Here is an 18,246-nt window from a genome sequence, read left to right as displayed (position 1 = left end):
ATTTTTTTTAGTAAAAACAATACATTTATGATTAAAACGTCTTTTATTTAATAATAAAAATCGCTGATTATAGACGTATCAAGGTATTTTCTGGATTTGTCGGCATACAGTTGGTACAAGTGAATAATTTTATGTTGGTAGTACAACCTTCATTCCAGTTCCGGTTGTCGTATCATAACGATTGTGAAATATAACGACGCGATGTATAATTTTGTTGTGTTTGTGATAATTTACATAATTATAGTGATATAAGTGATGATTTGTTTTGTGTAGTGAAATTTTTAAAATAAATATTGTGTCTTATATTACGAGTTGAGTAGCGTAATGCATTTATTCCTGTGTCTTCAAAATGATCTGGAACGTTTTACAAGATGGCCGTTGGATATAATCAAAACTAAGTATTTATTTTTATATTTTTATTAAGAGTAGCATGTCACTATGTTATATTTATTGATGATAGGCATTTTTATACATATTTTTTTTTATTTGAAATCGACCTAAGATCGCGATCTTAATACAAAAACATTGCATCCACTCTTGATAAATGTTGAAAATATGGTTAAATCTCATTTTATTAAAAAAATTAGTGTTTTTACAATATTTTTAAATATATGGAATTACGTACTGAATACACTGCTTATACTACCACTACACCAACACTCACAATTACACTGTCAAGGTAGACTGTTTACCTTCAGTCTCTGAAGACGATAACTTGGTTATCGAAACGCGAGTCAAATAGTGTAAATGTGAGTGGTATTGTAAACAGTGTATTTAGTATGAAAAAAAATCGTAAATTATTTGAAATTTTTTCAATTGTTCCTGACGAATATCAAAATATTAGTAAAGCCCCCTACATGTTGCCAAATTGAAATTTTAGATGAAAATCAGTGATCTACAACGCCATCTGTGATTAAATAAAGCAATTAACAATTCATCATGTATTATTTTCTGGGGATACCGTTTCTCATAATAGAAATCTATAATTACCGAATTTTGTAGAAATCTCCATCTCCATTATAGAAAACTGTAATATCGACATACTTTTATCGGAAACTGTAATTTACTTTTGTAGAAATCTGTAATTACCAATTCTTATCGATATCTATATTATCTTATATAGAAAACTGTAATATTCATTGACTTTTATCGGAAACTGTAATTTACTTTTGTAGAAATCTGTAATTACCAACTTTTTATATTTTATAGAACTAATCTTCACTTTAAAAAGAAACTGTAATACCGATATTGTTAATAATCGTTTATACCTTTCTTAGTAGTTTCGCGTTATACCCGTAGGTGGCACTAGTATTAATAATTTGGTTAGGGATGAATAAATGAAAGTCGGAAGTTTTATCACACACTGTATTTAGGTACTTAGGAATATGTTATCACACCAACATATATATAATGTTAAAAGCATACTAAAAAAATCTATGTAATCGAAAAAAAAAATAATGTTTAAACAATATTATACAGTATGTACAAATTTTAAAGCAAATCTGAAAAACGAAACAAAAAAATGGCACTTTTAATTCAAATTTACATAAAAAAAATTAGCGTCGATGGAAAATTTGAAATTTTCCGAAAAATATGTTATATACAACAAATATGTTATAATAAATAAACAAAATGAAAAAAAAAATTAAAATAAGATCACAGATAATACAGAAACATGTGAGAAATTCGAAGTAGAAACGACATTTTTGAAATGTTTAATATACAGGGTTGCCAAATGATAGATATTAACGACACAACTCGTTTTTATTGTTTTTTTTTTTCATCAGAAAAAGTACAGAATTGGAATAAAAAAAACGAATAAGTTGATTAAAATGTCGTAAATACTTTTTCAAATATTTTTTTCCTACATCGCGAAAGAAAAACTACCAGGAGCGTCAATTAAAATCTAGATAACAAATTTGGAACCAGTTTTTGCTTGCTATGTTAAGGAAGCGACTCCTGGAGACTAGTTACGAGGGGCTTGGAAACGAACAACTACTTCTGGTTTTAATTTTTGATATGTAAGGTTGTGCGGTTTCACGAAGTAGTCGAAATGGTCCAATATACTGCAAATTTCAACATATTTAAGTCATTCCTGTTATGCTACGACAAATTAGATTTGGATAACACAAACTTTCGAAGTCGATGCTCAGAAATTGTTGAATGAGCTTACATAGGTATCAGAAAGTTTATACAACTAACAGAGCTTGGAAAAAACCTCCAACAATTATCACAAAGTGCCAATTGAGGTACCAGAAAGTTTGTAAAAGACATAGAACTGACGAAAACGCCTAGAAATTATCACAAAGTACTAATAGAGGTACCAGAAGGTTTTTATGAAACATGATTTCGAAACGTGTACCCAGAAATTGTTAAAAGAGGTACCAGAAGGTTTGTAAAAGACATAGAACTGAGTAAAACGTTTAGAAATTATCATAAAGTACCAACAGAGATACCAGAAGGTTTTTATGAAACATGATTTCGAAACGTGTACCCAGAAATTGTTAAAAGAGGTACCAGAAGGTATGTAAAAGACATAGAACTGAGTAAAACGTTTAGAAATTATCATAAAGTACCAACAGAGATACCAGAAGGTTTTTATGAAACATGATTTCGAAACGTGTACCCAGAAATTGTTAAAAGAGGTACCAGAAAACGTTTAGAAAGTATCACAAAGTATCAATAGACAGATAAGAGGGGCACCATTAAGTTTGTAGGCGACATACAACCAAAAGTGGTTACAAAGTACCGCAAAAATGTCACATGTTATAATTAGAGAAGTACCAGATACGTAGTTGCGTAGCAGGTGAATAGAATTCGTTACAGACAGATAAGAGAGGTACCATTAAACTCGTACGAGACACAAAACTGAAGAATACGTCCAAAAGTTATAAAAGGGTACCAATAGAGGTATCAGAAAGTTTGCGAGGCTCGCAGTTTTAATACAAACATTCTCAAGATATCATAGACTGCCATTATAGAGGTACCAGAGGTTTGTTGATATATGTGGTTCCGTAGAAGATAAGAAGAATTTGCTACAGGCGATAATAGAGGTACCAGAAGGGTTTTACGTTGAAGATAATGTACAGAGGATGTACATAGTAATATTATGTGAGACAAAATGATGTAAAAAATTAGATTGGAGTGTAAAAATTGTTTAAAAGAAGTAGTTTGGTCAAAAGGGGTACCAGAAGGTTTGTTTTAGGTGTAGTCATGAATAAGATAGATGCAAGAGGTATCGGTATAGAACAAATAATGTAACAAAACAAAATTCCTTTTGATTAAAGACGTTTTAGTTATTTAATTGACTTGATAGGGGTTATATACGGGGGATTGTGCGATTGTTTTCAACAATAGAAAAATTAAATCAAAGATTTATTTGAAGAATTGTGAAAGTATGTACAATAATTTGATAAAAAAAAATGTTTTAGACCGGATAGGAAGATAAATTTAAGATTTTTCTTTACCAAAATATAATTGTGCAGTAAAATTTTCTTTTTTAGAAGCTTTTCCCTTAAAAGTGAGCCAATTAAAAAGATTCGCTCTTAAAATTCATTCGAAAATATTAGGTTAGGTTATTTTTAGCATTTTGAAATGGACTAGTGGCAAATTTTTCTAAAAAATATGGCAACTGAACGTATTTTTCTCTACGAGAGCAGTTTACATTTTTTTTTTATTTGTTAGCTTATATTTTAGTTAGGCCTTCTAAAGAGTTAATTCTGATGAACAATTGAAATTTGTAGTTTTTTTTCTAACACAATTCGACACCAGATGTGACGTAAGTGAACGAAAAAATTCACTAACATCGTTGAAAAACAATGTACGAGGGAATGAAGGGAAATTTAATTATAGGAAACAATGAATGTATTCGAAAAGATACTAAAAATTGTTTGAATCGATAAAACTAGTGTTTTAAGAGTCGTAAAACATTCTGGGAGGAAAATTTTGTTATTTTCTACTTAAATCCAAGTTGAATTCTTAATATACAAGGGGAATATGATGAATTAAATCATAGAAAGCAATAAAAGAATTTATAATGAAGCAAAAATGATCTGGATCAATAAAACTAGTGTTTTAAGAGTCGTAAAACATTGTGGGTTGAAAAATTTGTTATTTTCTACTTAAATCCAAGTTAAATTCTCAATATACAAGGGGAATATGATGAATTAAATCATAGAAAGCAATAAAAGAATTTATAATGAAGCAAAAATGATCTGGATCAATAAAACTAGTGTTTTAAGAGTCGTAAAACATTGTGGGAGGAAAATTTTGTTATTTTCTACTTAAATCCAAGTTGAATTCTTAATATACAAGGGGAATATGATGAATTAAATCATAGAAAGCAATAAAAGAATTTATAATGAAGCAAAAATGATCTGAATCAATAAAACTAGTGTTTTAAGAGTCGTAAAACATTGTGGGAGGAAAATTTTGTTATTTTCTACTTAAATCCAAGTTGAATTCTTAATATACAAGGGGAATATGATGAATTAAATCATAGAATGCAATAAAAGAATTTATAATGAAGCAAAAATGATCTGGATCAATAAAACTAGTGTTTTAAGAGTCGTAAAACATTGTGGGAGGAAAATTTTGTTATTTTCTACTTAAATCCAAGTTGAATTCTTAATATACAAGGGGAATATGATGAATTAAATCATAGAAATCAATAAAAGAATTTATAATGAAGCAAAAATGATCTGGATCAATAAAACTAGTGTTTTAAGAGTCTTAAAACATCGTAGGAGGAAAAATTTGTTATTTTCTACTTAAATCCAAGTTGAATTCTTAATATACAAGGGGAATATGATGAATTAAATCATAGAAAGCAATAAAAGAATTTATAATGAAGCAAAAATGATCTGGATCAATAAAACTAGTGTTTTAAGAGTCTTAAAACATCGTAGGAGGAAAAATTTGTTATTTTCTACTTAAATCCAAGTTAAATTCTCAATATACAAGGGGAATATGATGAATTAAATCATAGAAAGCAATAAAAGAATTTATAATGAAGCAAAAATGATCTGGATCAATAAAACTAGTGTTTTAAGAGTCGTAAAACATTGTGGTGGGAAAAAAATATGATTTTATCAAATCATAGGTAGGTTCGCAATATACCAGGGAAAAAAAGAATTATATCAATAATAAATTTTTTCGAAAAGAAACCAAAAAAATGGTCTAGATCAATGAAACTGTGTTTTAAGAGTCGTAAAACACCGTGGAACAAAAAATTGTCAATTTCTGTTCAAATTCAAGTTAAATTCGTAATATACGAGGAGTGTAATTAAAATTATATAATGAAAAATGGCGTCCAAAGAGAGTATAACAAAAATACCATTAAAACAGGTAAAAAATTCGGGATTCAAAATGGGAGCAGGCTGGAAAATTTGATAAACTAGCAATTATCGAATACAGGAAAATGGCGCTTAAAATAATTAAGAAAAAATTATTTATATGAGAAAAAATCAATTTTTTCATTGATTCCAAACGTTATGTAAAAAAGTTCAAAACTTCATTTTGATTTAATATGAAGAAACAAACCAAAGAAAAGAAAATCTGCTGGAAAATGCGCGAATTTTCCAAAAATGGAGCGGAAAAAACGTTTCGTTTCGATTGTTCACCAAATACATTGAACTAAGGTAGTTTTTTTTTAAATCTAACACCGATTTCGCTTAATTTACTATTCGAAACGTCGACAACGTTTTCGAACTTCGTTTTCCTAAATCGCAGTACGAAAACCTCGTCGACGTTTCGACGAAAACACTCCCCTTCCTTAAGAACAATCAGTCTTCGGTTAAAAATTGTTTTAAATCGCGAAAAAGAAACGAAAAGAAAAAAAAAATAAAATAAAAAATACAAATCCCGATGAAATTCGATGCCTGAATTCATTGTTTCAATTTATCCAACACAAATGCCAATTTCGAAAAAAAAAAATAGAAAAAAAAAGGACACGTCAACCATTAAATCGATTTCTAATAATTGAAACACCCTGTATGTTACATCAGTAACAAATAATCGCTAAGAAAAAAATAAACGATTAGTATACAGGGCGATTTTTGGTTCCGGTTTACGTGATGTTGATTATACGGGGGGTGCGAGAAAAAGTATTATCCCAGCCGACTTTTTTTCGACCCGTGGAAATTATAGGGAAAAAATCGTTTAGGCACCTTCAAAACCATAATTGCACTAAGTGTATATAATTTTTTTTTAAATTTCAATATATTGCTTTGTAGTCTTTTAATCTCGGTTGTGGTTTTTTTTGCCGCGTGGTTTTATGGTTTCCGATAGTTTCCACATGGCGTCTTCGCCGATGAAATCGTCGAAATTTTGAAAGAACGTGATGATTTTTTCTTGTTTCTTGAACGTGTACGTCCTGAAAACGAGCGGAAATAGAATTTTTGTCGACACCCTGTATTTTACTTACGATTTTTTGAATTTTTTCATGTTTTCGACTATATTGAATTGCTGCCATCTTTTGGAGAAATTTATCGAACCGTCTGGTAATGAATTGCTGTTTCCTATGTGGACGAAAGTTAAATCCTGCAGGACCAGACCTCTGTAGGTAGATTTTTTTAAAAATCAGTTTTTTAATTTGAGTCGGAGGGCATGCAATATAAACAAAAAATGTTTTTTTCAACTTTTTTTTAAAAAAAAATTGTGCAAAAATTAAAATTGTTTCAAGAATGTGTCAATTTTTAAAAATGAACCGAACACGACTTTCTAAGCCACCCTCGTAGCGGAAATTCGGATATTTGTTAAAAAATTATATGAAACGTGATGTGGGATCAAATTTTTTGTTTTTTTTTTTTCAAAAAAATAGTGCACAATGTTAAATTAGTTCAAGAATGTGACACATTTCAAAATTTGGGCTGAGCACAACTCTCTAAGCCACCCTCGTAGCTGAAATTAAGATGTTTTTGTAGAAAAATGAATGAAATATTTGTTGGAAACCAAATTTTTTGTTTCTTTTTGAATTTTCTTTTCCAATATCAATGAAACTATTAGTAATAATACACTGAGACAATTTATATACCTGGGGTGAACGAAAATAAGTTAAATCACAAAATATTCTTTAAAACAGTTTATATACCTATAAAACAAATTATATATGCCGATAAAACAGGTGTTTTAATGCCCGTAAAACACTGTGAGACGAAAAATTTCATTTTTTATCTACCGAGGTTGAGCAAAAAGAAAATAAAATACAGAAAATAGATTGTATATCGAGAACAAACAATATTTACCAATAAAACAGGTGTTTTAATGCCCGTAAAACACTGTGGGACGAAAAATTTCATTTTTTATCTACCGAGGTTGAGCAAAAAGAATATAAAATACAGAAAATAAGAGAATGCTTCTTAAAATGAATTGTATATCGAGAGGAAACTATATTTACCAATAAAACAGGTGTTTTAATGTCCGTCAAACACTGTAAGACGAAAAATTTTATTTTTGAATCTACCGAGGTTGAACAAAAAGAAGATAAAATACAGAAAATAGATTGTATATCCAGAACAAACAATATTTACCAATAAAACAGGTGTTTTAATGTCCGTAAAACACTGTAGGACGAAAAATTTCATTTTTTATCTACCGAGGTTGAACAAAAAGAATATAAAATACAGAAAATAAGAGAATGCTTCTTAAAATGAATTGTATATCGAGAACAAACAATATTTACCAATTAAACAGGTGTTTTAATGTCCGTAAAACACTGTAGGACGAAAAATTTCATTTTTTATCTACCGAGGTTGAACAAAAAGAAGATAAAATACAGAAAATAGTTTGTATATCGAGAACAAACAATATTTACCAATAAAACAGGTGTTTTAATGCCCGTCAAACACTGTAAGACGAAAAATTTTATTTTTGAATCTACCGAGGTTGATCAAAAAGAAGTTAAAATACAGAAAATAGATTGTATATCCAGAACAAACAATGTTTACCAATAAAACAGGTGTTTTAATGCCCGTAAAACACTGTAAGACGAAAAATTTTATTTTTTATCTACCGAGGTTGAGCAAAAAGAATATAAAATACAGAAAATAAGAGAATGCTTCTTAAAATGAATTGTATATCGAGAGGAAACTATATTTACCAATAAAACAGGTGTTTTAATGTCCGTAAAACACTGTAGGACGAAAAATTTCATTTTTTTATCTACCGAGGTTGAGCAAAAAGAAAATAAAATACAGAAAATAGTTTGTATATCCAGAACAAACAATGTTTACCAATAAAACAGGTGTTTTAATGCCCGTAAAACACTGTGGGACGAAAAATTTCATTTTTTATCTACCGAGGTTGAGCAAAAAGAATATAAAATACAGAAAATAAGAGAATGCTTCTTAAAATGAATTGTATATCGAGAACAAACAATATTTACCAATAAAACAGGTGTTTTAATGCCCGTAAAACACTGTAGGACGAAAAATTTTATTTTTGAATCTACCGAGGTTGAACAAAAAGAAGATAAAATACAGAAAATAGATTGTATATCCAGAACAAACAATGTTTACCAATAAAACAGGTGTTTTAATGCCCGTAAAACACTGTGGGATGAAAAATTTCATTTTTTATCTACCAAGGTTGAACAAAAAGAATATAAAATACACAAAATAGGAGAATGCTTCTTAAAATGAATTGTATATCGAGAGGAAACTATATTTACCAATAAAAGAGGTGTTTTAATGCCCGTCAAACACTGTAGGACGAAAAATTTTATTTTTGAATCTACCGAGGTTGAACAAAAAGAAGATAAAATACAGAAAATAGTTTGTATATCGAGAACAAACAATATTTACCAATAAAACAGGTGTTTTAATGTCCGTAAAACACTGTGGGACGAAAAATTTCATTTTTTATCTACGGAGGTTGAACAAAAAGAAGATAAAATACAGAAAATAGATTGTATATCCAGAACAAACAATGTTTACCAATAAAACAGGTGTTTTAATGCCCGTAAAACACTGTGGGTCGAAAAATTTCATTTTTTATCTACCGAGGTTGAGCAAAAAGAATATAAAATACAGAAAATAAGAGAATGCTTCTTAAAATGAATTGTATATCGAGAACAAACAATATTTACCAATAAAACAGGTGTTTTAATGCCCGTAAAACACTGTGGGATGAAAAATTTTATTTTTTATCTACCGAGGTTGAACAAAAAGAATATAAAATACAGAAAATAGATTGTATATCCAGAACAAACAATGTTTACCAATAAAACAGGTGTTTTAATGCCCGTAAAACACTGTGGGTCGAAAAATTTCATTTTTTATCTACCGAGGTTGAGCAAAAAGAATATAAAATACAGAAAATAAGAGAATGCTTCTTAAAATGAATTGTATATCGAGAACAAACAATATTTACCAATAAAACAGGTGTTTTAATGCCCGTAAAACACTGTGGGATGAAAAATTTCATTTTTTATCTACCGAGGTTGAACAAAAAGAATATAAAATACAGAAAATAGTTTGTATATCGAGAACAAACAATATTTACCAATAAAACAGGTGTTTTAATGCCCGTAAAAAACTGTGGGATGAAAAATTTCATTTTTTATCTACCAAGGTTGAACAAAAAGAATATAAAATACACAAAATAGGAGAATGTTTCTTAAAATGAATTGTATATCGAGAGGAAACTATATTTACCAATAAAAGAGGTGTTTTAATGTCCGTAAAACATTGTAGGACGAAAAATTTCATTTTTTATCTACGGAGGTTGAACAAAAAGAAGATAAAATACAGAAAATAGTTTGTATATCGAGAACAAACAATATTTACCAATAAAACAGGTGTTTTAATGCCCGTAAAACACTGTGGGTCGAAAAATTTCATTTTTTATCTACCGAGGTTGAGCAAAAAGAATATAAAATACAGAAAATAAGAGAATGCTTCTTAAAATGAATTGTATATCGAGAACAAACAATATTTACCAATAAAACAGGTGTTTTAATGCCCGTAAAACACTGTGGGATGAAAAATTTCATTTTTTATCTACCGAGGTTGAACAAAAAGAATATAAAATACAGAAAATAGTTTGTATATCCAGAACAAACAATGTTTACCAATAAAACAGGTGTTTTAATGCCCGTAAAAAACTGTGGGATGAAAAATTTCATTTTTTATCTACCAAGGTTGAACAAAAAGAATATAAAATACACAAAATAGGAGAATGCTTCTTAAAATGAATTGTATATCGAGAACAAACAATATTTACCAATTAAACAGGTGTTTTAATGTCCGTAAAACACTGTAGGACGAAAAATTTCATTTTTTATCTACCGAGGTTGAACAAAAAGAAGATAAAATACAGAAAATAGTTTGTATATCGAGAACAAACAATATTTACCAATAAAACAGGTGTTTTAATGTCCTTAAAACACTGTGGGTCGAAAAATTTCATTTTTTATCTACGGAGGTTGAACAAAAAGAAGATAAAATACAGAAAATAGTTTGTATATCGAGAACAAACAATATTTACCAATAAAACAGGTGTTTTAATGTCCTTAAAACACTGTGGGTCGAAAAATTTCATTTTTTATCTACGGAGGTTGAACAAAAAGAAGATAAAATACAGAAAATAGTTTGTATATCGAGAACAAACAATATTTACCAATAAAACAGGTGTTTTAATGTCCTTAAAACACTGTGGGTCGAAAAATTTCATTTTTTATCTACGGAGGTTGAACAAAAAGAAGATAAAATACAGAAAATAGTTTGTATATCGAGAACAAACAATATTTACCAATAAAACAGGTGTTTTAATGTCCTTAAAACACTGTGGGTCGAAAAATTTCATTTTTTATCTACGGAGGTTGAACAAAAAGAAGATAAAATACAGAAAATAGTTTGTATATCGAGAACAAACAATATTTACCAATAAAACAGGTGTTTTAATGTCCTTAAAACACTGTGGGTCGAAAAATTTCATTTTTTATCTACGGAGGTTGAACAAAAAGAAAATAAAATACAGAAAATAGATTGTATATCGAGAGCAAACTATATTTACCAATAAAACAGGTGTTTTAATGTCCGTAAAACACTGTGGGATGAAAAATTTCATTCTTTATAAACCGGAGATAAACGAAACTAAATGAAATCCAAGAAAACAAAAAATTATCTGCAAACATAGTGGTTAGACCTAGACGAAAGTAGTTTTTACCAATAAAACACGTGTTTTAAAGGCAGTAAAACACTACGGAATAAGAAAAACGTTATATTTCAACTTAAATCGATGAATTTATCGTTAGAAACGAAGCGAAAAATAATCAAAAAGACGTTTCCCTAGTCGCGTAAACAAAAACGACGTCCAATTATACGGTACGTCCCGAAACAAATCGCCAATATTCGAATACTCACATGTAGGGTATACAGGGCGGTTGCGTTTCCGCCAGAGCCATCCTGTACGCCCTAAAACTGGAAGAACTATCGATGAGAGCGCAATATTCTTTGAGTCCTTCCTGGACTTGTTTCTGCCATTCCAATCTTCGAACCGGCGCCGAATCCAAAGCCGACAACAGCGCCAAATACGAATTAAAATTGTTGATCTTCCTCAGGTGTTTCATTATTTTGATAAATTTGGCGAAGTACTTTTCCCTCGCGTCCTTCCCATCGGCCGTCAATATTTTCGTTCTCGCCCTAAAAACGACAATAACAGATATACGGGGGTCGCGTAACGCGATACAATCCGTTATTTACCAATAAGACATTTTGTTGAAGTGTTCGGTGAATTTCGTCAGATTCGGGCTGCGCTCTTCGTTCTGCTCCTGCGCCCAAATCAGCACTTCCGGTATTTCGATTTTCATGAAGAGCTCGGCGTCGAGCAGCGTCATTTGCTCGGCTATTTGCTCGGATTTGAAGCACAACAACGTCGAATTTCTGTTGTGCAACGATAACGAAGCGACGACGTTCGCGTATTTCATCGAATGTTGTTTGGCCTCGTGTCGTTGGAGGTGTTTGACGCGCAGCGCCTTGGCTAGTGTTAATTCGCCGCAGGAGATGAGCTGTTGGACGAAATCCATAAGTTTGAGTTGGAGATCTTCGGTTAGATCGAGGCTTCTGAAAATTTTTATCGATTTAATCGGGTAAATACGGCGATCGATGGGATTCTTACGTTAGATCGCTGACGGCTCGCACTATTAGAGCGAAGGCTTCGCGCGATCGGGGCTTTTTGTCTTGTTGGTAGTAGAAGTGGTTGTATCTTCGGATTAGTTTGGTTATGAGGTCGTGGGGGGATATGAATGTTCTGTACGTCGTTAGGAAAGCCTCTTGGTACATGAATACTGGAAAATCGAACGTTTTTTCTTAGGGTGATATTGAAAATTTTGATGGGAATCGATTTACGAAGCGAAAATTGGCTACTGCGTGTGTATACTCTACCAAGAAATTACGTAAATGGAAATATCATCTTACCCTCGTAGTTGATTGAAGAGAGTATGTACAATAGGTAAATTATAAAAGGGAATAATTAGTTTTGGTGGTGGATGGTAGTATACGAGTTGTAAGATCAAAATGGCGGGTGCTATCGAAAATTGTCGAGTTGTTTTATAACGTTTCAAGCTTCCCTCGTAATTCATTTAAAGATGGATGTGTGAAAAAAATTGATTAAATTTCGGATGTGCGTGAAAATTATTTTATATTTTGGATTTCTTATACGAAAATGTATTTTTTTTGCTCGATTTTGTTTTTTTTTTTTCATTAAAAATGGTTTTTTCATGAAATGGTGTTTTTTCAGACGTTTTTTTTTTTAAATGGAAATGGTGTTTTGGATTTATTTACGGAATAGTGTTGTTGTTTTTGAAGAAAATTTGTTTTGTTTTTCGAAAAATTTTCACACGAAAGTGAAGTTTTTTTTTGAAAAATTGTTTTTCTGAGAAGTTTTTCCCACGTTTTTAAATTATTTTTGGTTTTTTCCAAAAAGGCGTATTTTTAAATGAAATAATTTTTTTTTTTAAAATAGTGTTTTTTAAAAGGTTTTTTTTTCTTGAAATAATGTTTTTTGAAACAGTTCTTTTTTATGGAAAGGGTGTTTTGGGGAGGGGTTTTTGTTTTTTGAGATTTTTTCACTAAAAATGGGAAAATGTTTTGATGGAATAAAGCGATTTTTGCTTAAAAATGGTATTTTTTTGTATATTTTTCATTGAAAATAGTGTTTTTTTCATGAAATGGTGTCTTTTCAGACGTTTTTTTTTTTAAATGGAAATGGTGTTTTGGATTTATTTACGGAATAGTGTTGTTGTTTTTGAAGAAAATTTGTTTTGTTTTTCGAAAAATTTTCACACGAAAGTGAAGTTTTTTTTTGAAAAATTGTTTTTCTGAGAAGTTTTTCCCACGTTTTTAAATAATTTTTGGTTTTTTCCAAAAAGGCGTATTTTTAAATGAAATAAAATTTTTTTTTGAAAATAGTGTTTTTTAAAAGGTTTTTTTTTCTTGAAATAATGTTTTTTGAAACAGTTCCTTTTTTATGGAAAGGGTGTTTTGGGGAGGGGTTTTTGTTTTTTGAGATTTTTTCACTAAAAATGGGAAAATGTTTTGATGGAATAAGGCGATTTTTGCTTAAAAATGGTATTTTTTTGTATATTTTTCATTGAAAATAGTGTTTTTTCATGAAATGGTGTCTTTTCAGACGTTTTTTTTTAATGGAAATTGTGGTTTTGGGTTTTTTACGGAATAGTGTTGTTGGGATTTGTTTTTGAAGGAAATTTGTTTTGTTTTTCGAAAAATTTTCACATTAAATCGATGCTTTTTTTTGAGTTTCTTTTCTGAAAAAATGTTTTTCTGAGAAGCTTTTTTCACGTTTTTAAATAATTGTTGGTTTTCTTCCAAAAAGGCGTATTTTTGAATGAAATAATAATTTTTTTTAAATAGTGTTTTTTAAAAGGTTTTTTCTTGAAATAGTGTTTTTTGAAACAGTTCTTTTTTATGGAAATGGTGTTTTGGGGGGTTTTTGTTTTTTGAGAAGCTTTTTTCGCTAAAAATGGGAAAATGTGTTAATGAAAATATGGCGATTTTTGCTTAAAAATGGTATTTTTTTGTACATTTTTTTTACACATTATTATACACATGAGAAATGTGTTTTTATGGAATGGTGTTTTTTTTGGAATCTTTTCTAATGAAAACGGTAAGTTCTGGGATTCTTCCAAAGAAATTGGAGCTTATAGAGATATATGGTGTTTCGAGAGCTTTTCTTTTTGAAAAAGTGTTTTTTGAAATTATTTTCATTTGAAATTGTTCATTATTATTCCATTGACAATGATAATTTTTGGATTTTTTCATGAAAATTGTGTTTTTGGGCATTTTTTCGTGAAAATGGTGGTTTTAGGACGTTTTTTCTCGGGAATATTGTGTTTTTGGACATTTTTTGGTGAAAATAGTGTTTTTAGGACGTTTTTTTTTTCGGGAATATTGTGTTTTTGAAAATTTTTTCAGGAAAATGGTGTTTTTTAGGACGTTTTTTTCTCGAGAATACTGTGTTTTTGGACATTTTTTGGTGAAATTGGTGTTTTTTGGACGTTTTTTTTTTCGGGAATTTTGTGTTTTTTGGACATTTTTTCGTGAAAATGGTGTTTTTAGGGCGTTTTTTCTCGGGAATATTGTGTTTTTGGACATTTTTTGGTGAAAATAGTATTTTTACGACGTTTTTTTCGAGAATACTGTGTTTTTGGACATTTTTTGGTGAAATTGGTGTTTTTTGGACGTTTTTTTTTTCGGGAATTTTGTGTTTTTTGGACATTTTTTCGTGAAAATGGTGTTTTTAGGGCGTTTTTTTTCGGGAATATTGTGTTTTTGAAAATTTTTTCAGGAAAATGGTGTTTTTTAGGACGTTTTTTCTCGAGAATACTGTGTTTTTGGACATTTTTTGGTGAAATTGGTGTTTTTTGGACGTTTTTTTTTTCGGGAATTTTGTGTTTTTTGGACATTTTTTCGTGAAAATGGTGTTTTTAGGGCGTTTTTTCTCGGGAATATTGTGTTTTTGGACATTTTTTGGTGAAAATAGTATTTTTACGACGTTTTTTTCGAGAATACTGTGTTTTTGGACATTTTTTGGTGAAATTGGTGTTTTTTGGACGTTTTTTTTTCGGGAATTTTGTGTTTTTTGGACATTTTTTTCGTGAAAATGGTGTTTTTAGGGCGTTTTTTTTTCGGGAATATTGTGTTTTTGAAAATTTTTTCAGGAAAATGGTGTTTTTTAGGACGTTTTTTCTCGAGAATACTGTGTTTTTGGACATTTTTTGGTGAAATTGGTGTTTTTTGGACGTTTTTTTTTCGGGAATTTTGTGTTTTTTGGACATTTTTTCGTGAAAATGGTGTTTTTAGGGCGTTTTTTCTCGGGAATATTGTGTTTTTGGACATTTTTTGGTGAAAATAGTATTTTTACGACGTTTTTTTCGAGAATACTGTGTTTTTGGACATTTTTTGGTGAAATTGGTGTTTTTTGGACGTTTTTTTTTCGGGAATTTTGTGTTTTTTGGACATTTTTTCGTGAAAATGGTGTTTTTAGGGCGTTTTTTTTTCGGGAATATTGTGTTTTTGAAAATTTTTTCAGGAAAATGGTGTTTTTTAGGACGTTTTTTCTCGAGAATACTGTGTTTTTGGACATTTTTTGGTGAAATTGGTGTTTTTTGGACGTTTTTTTTTCGGGAATTTTGTGTTTTTTGGACATTTTTTCGTGAAAATGGTGTTTTTAGGGCGTTTTTTCTCGGGAATATTGTGTTTTTGGACATTTTTTGGTGAAAATAGTATTTTTACGACGTTTTTTTCGAGAATACTGTGTTTTTGGACATTTTTTGGTGAAATTGGTGTTTTTTGGACGTTTTTTTTTCGGGAATTTTGTGTTTTTTGGACATTTTTTTCGTGAAAATGGTGTTTTTAGGGCGTTTTTTTTCGGGAATATTGTGTTTTTGAAAATTTTTTCAGGAAAATGGTGTTTTTTAGGACGTTTTTTCTCGAGAATACTGTGTTTTTGGACATTTTTTGGTGAAATTGGTGTTTTTTGGACGTTTTTTTTTCGGGAATTTTGTGTTTTTTGGACATTTTTTCGTGAAAATGGTGTTTTTAGGGCGTTTTTTCTCGGGAATATTGTGTTTTTGGACATTTTTTGGTGAAATTGGTGTTTTTTGGACGTTTTTTTTTTCGGGAATTTTGTGTTTTTTGGACATTTTTTCGTGAAAATGGTGTTTTTAGGGCGTTTTTTCTCGGGAATATTGTGTTTTTGGACATTTTTTGGTGAAAATAGTATTTTTACGACGTTTTTTTCGAGAATACTGTGTTTTTGGACATTTTTTGGTGAAATTGGTGTTTTTTGGACGTTTTTTTTTTCGGGAATTTTGTGTTTTTTGGACATTTTTTCGTGAAAATGGTGTTTTTAGGGCGTTTTTTTTTCGGGAATATTGTGTTTTTGAAAATTTTTTCAGGAAAATGGTGTTTTTTAGGACGTTTTTTCTCGAGAATACTGTGTTTTTGGACATTTTTTGGTGAAATTGGTGTTTTTTGGACGTTTTTTTTTCGGGAATTTTGTGTTTTTTGGACATTTTTTCGTGAAAATGGTGTTTTTAGGGCGTTTTTTCTCGGGAATATTGTGTTTTTGGACATTTTTTGGTGAAAATAGTATTTTTACGACGTTTTTTTCGAGAATACTGTGTTTTTGGACATTTTTTGGTGAAATTGGTGTTTTTTGGACGTTTTTTTTTCGGGAATTTTGTGTTTTTTGGACATTTTTTTCGTGAAAATGGTGTTTTTAGGGCGTTTTTTTTCGGGAATATTGTGTTTTTGAAAATTTTTTCAGGAAAATGGTGTTTTTTAGGACGTTTTTTCTCGAGAATACTGTGTTTTTGGACATTTTTTGGTGAAATTGGTGTTTTTTGGACGTTTTTTTTTCGGGAATTTTGTGTTTTTTGGACATTTTTTCGTGAAAATGGTGTTTTTAGGGCGTTTTTTCTCGGGAATATTGTGTTTTTGGACATTTTTTGGTGAAAATAGTATTTTTACGACGTTTTTTTCGAGAATACTGTGTTTTTGGACATTTTTTGGTGAAATTGGTGTTTTTTGGACGTTTTTTTTTTCGGGAATTTTGTGTTTTTTGGACATTTTTTTCGTGAAAATGGTGTTTTTAGGGCGTTTTTTCTCGGGAATTTTGTGTTTTTGAACATTTTTTGGTGAAAATAGTATTTTTACGTTTTTTTCGAGAATACTGTGTTTTTGGACATTTTTTTGGTGAAATTGGTGTTTTTTGGACGTTTTTTTTTTCGGGAATTTTGTGTTTTTTGGACATTTTTTCGTGAAAATGGTGTTTTTAGGGCGTTTTTTCTCGGGAATATTGTGTTTTTGGACATTTTTTGGTGAAAATAGTATTTTTACGACGTTTTTTTCGAGAATACTGTGTTTTTGGACATTTTTTGGTGAAATTGGTGTTTTTTTGGACGTTTTTTTTCGGGAATTTTGTTTTTGGACATTTTTTTCGTGAAAATGGCGATTTAAGACGTTTTTTCTCGGGAATTTTCTGTTTTTGGACATTTTTTTCGTGAAAATGGTGATTTTAAGACGTTTTTTCTCGGGAATTTTCTGTTTTTGGACATTTTTTGATGAAAATAGTATTTTTAGGACGTTTTTTTCTCGGGAATATTGTGTTTTTGGACATTTTTTGGTGAAATTGGTGTCTTTAGGACGTTTTTTTTCGGGAATTTTGTGTTTTTGGACATTTTTTTCGTGAAAATGGTGTTTTTAAGACGTTTTTTCTCGAGATTTTTATAATGAAAATAGTTTGATTTGGGACACATTTCCCACGAAATGCTTTATACATTTTTTTGCACTTTTTTTCACTAAATATTTTCCGGACTGTTTTCATGAAAATCGTGTTTTGGGGGTTTCTTTTCGTGTATTAGTGTTTTTTCGATTACTTTTTCAATAAAAGTTGTTTTTTTTTCAAATTGTTCCATGTAAATCTTTTTTTGTATCTTTTGATGAAAATATTTGTTTTTTTTTAGAATTTTTTGTGTACGAAAATGTTATTTTTGATATACAACATATTCCCTTTTATTTTAATAAGAAAAAAAGAAAGAAGAAGAGATAAAAACAGCCGAAAACAATAAATAGATCATCTAAATACGAAATCAATTTTTTTTGCACTAAACTTTCAAAAAAATACAACTACAAACGAAACAACCCTCGTACAAACATAATATCGCGTAATAAAGTGACTAATCAACCTACATACCGTTCTCCTTCTCTTCTGCAATTTATGAAA

General features: G+C 29.9%; 2 protein-coding genes across 5 annotated transcripts in view; one reads left to right on the top strand and one right to left on the bottom strand.

The window, feature by feature from the left end:
* The first annotated feature begins 240 nt into the window (after positions 1–240).
* The window catches only part of LOC130447422 (uncharacterized), a 35,503-nt gene continuing 17,497 nt past the window's right edge, over positions 241–18,246 (top strand). Inside the window, exon 1 of the mRNA XM_056784236.1 lies at positions 241–398. The gene's annotated coding sequence lies outside the window, so the exon portion shown is untranslated. The remainder of the gene's footprint in view (positions 399–18,246) is intronic.
* Positions 1,352–18,246, bottom strand: part of LOC130447421 (guanine nucleotide-releasing factor 2) — a 48,759-nt gene continuing 31,864 nt past the window's right edge. For 2 of the 4 annotated variants that reach the window (XM_056784231.1, XM_056784234.1), the window contains 6 exons: positions 18,217–18,231; positions 12,118–12,286; positions 11,703–12,062; positions 11,364–11,642; positions 6,425–6,556; positions 1,352–6,373 (listed from right to left, as the gene is read on the bottom strand). In XM_056784231.1, coding sequence (XP_056640209.1) covers positions 6,238–6,373; positions 6,425–6,556; positions 11,364–11,642; positions 11,703–12,062; positions 12,118–12,286; positions 18,217–18,231 — 1,091 coding nt within the window. In that variant the 3' untranslated portion in view covers positions 1,352–6,237. The remainder of the gene's footprint in view (positions 6,374–6,424; positions 6,557–11,363; positions 11,643–11,702; positions 12,063–12,117; positions 12,287–18,216; positions 18,232–18,246) is intronic. The other 2 variants (XM_056784233.1, XM_056784235.1) reach the window with 1 other exon arrangement.

This window comes from Diorhabda sublineata, chromosome 8 (assembly GCF_026230105.1).
Source record: "Diorhabda sublineata isolate icDioSubl1.1 chromosome 8, icDioSubl1.1, whole genome shotgun sequence".
Lineage (NCBI taxonomy): Eukaryota > Metazoa > Arthropoda > Insecta > Coleoptera > Chrysomelidae > Diorhabda > Diorhabda sublineata.
This window is presented reverse-complemented; position numbering and strand designations above follow the sequence as displayed.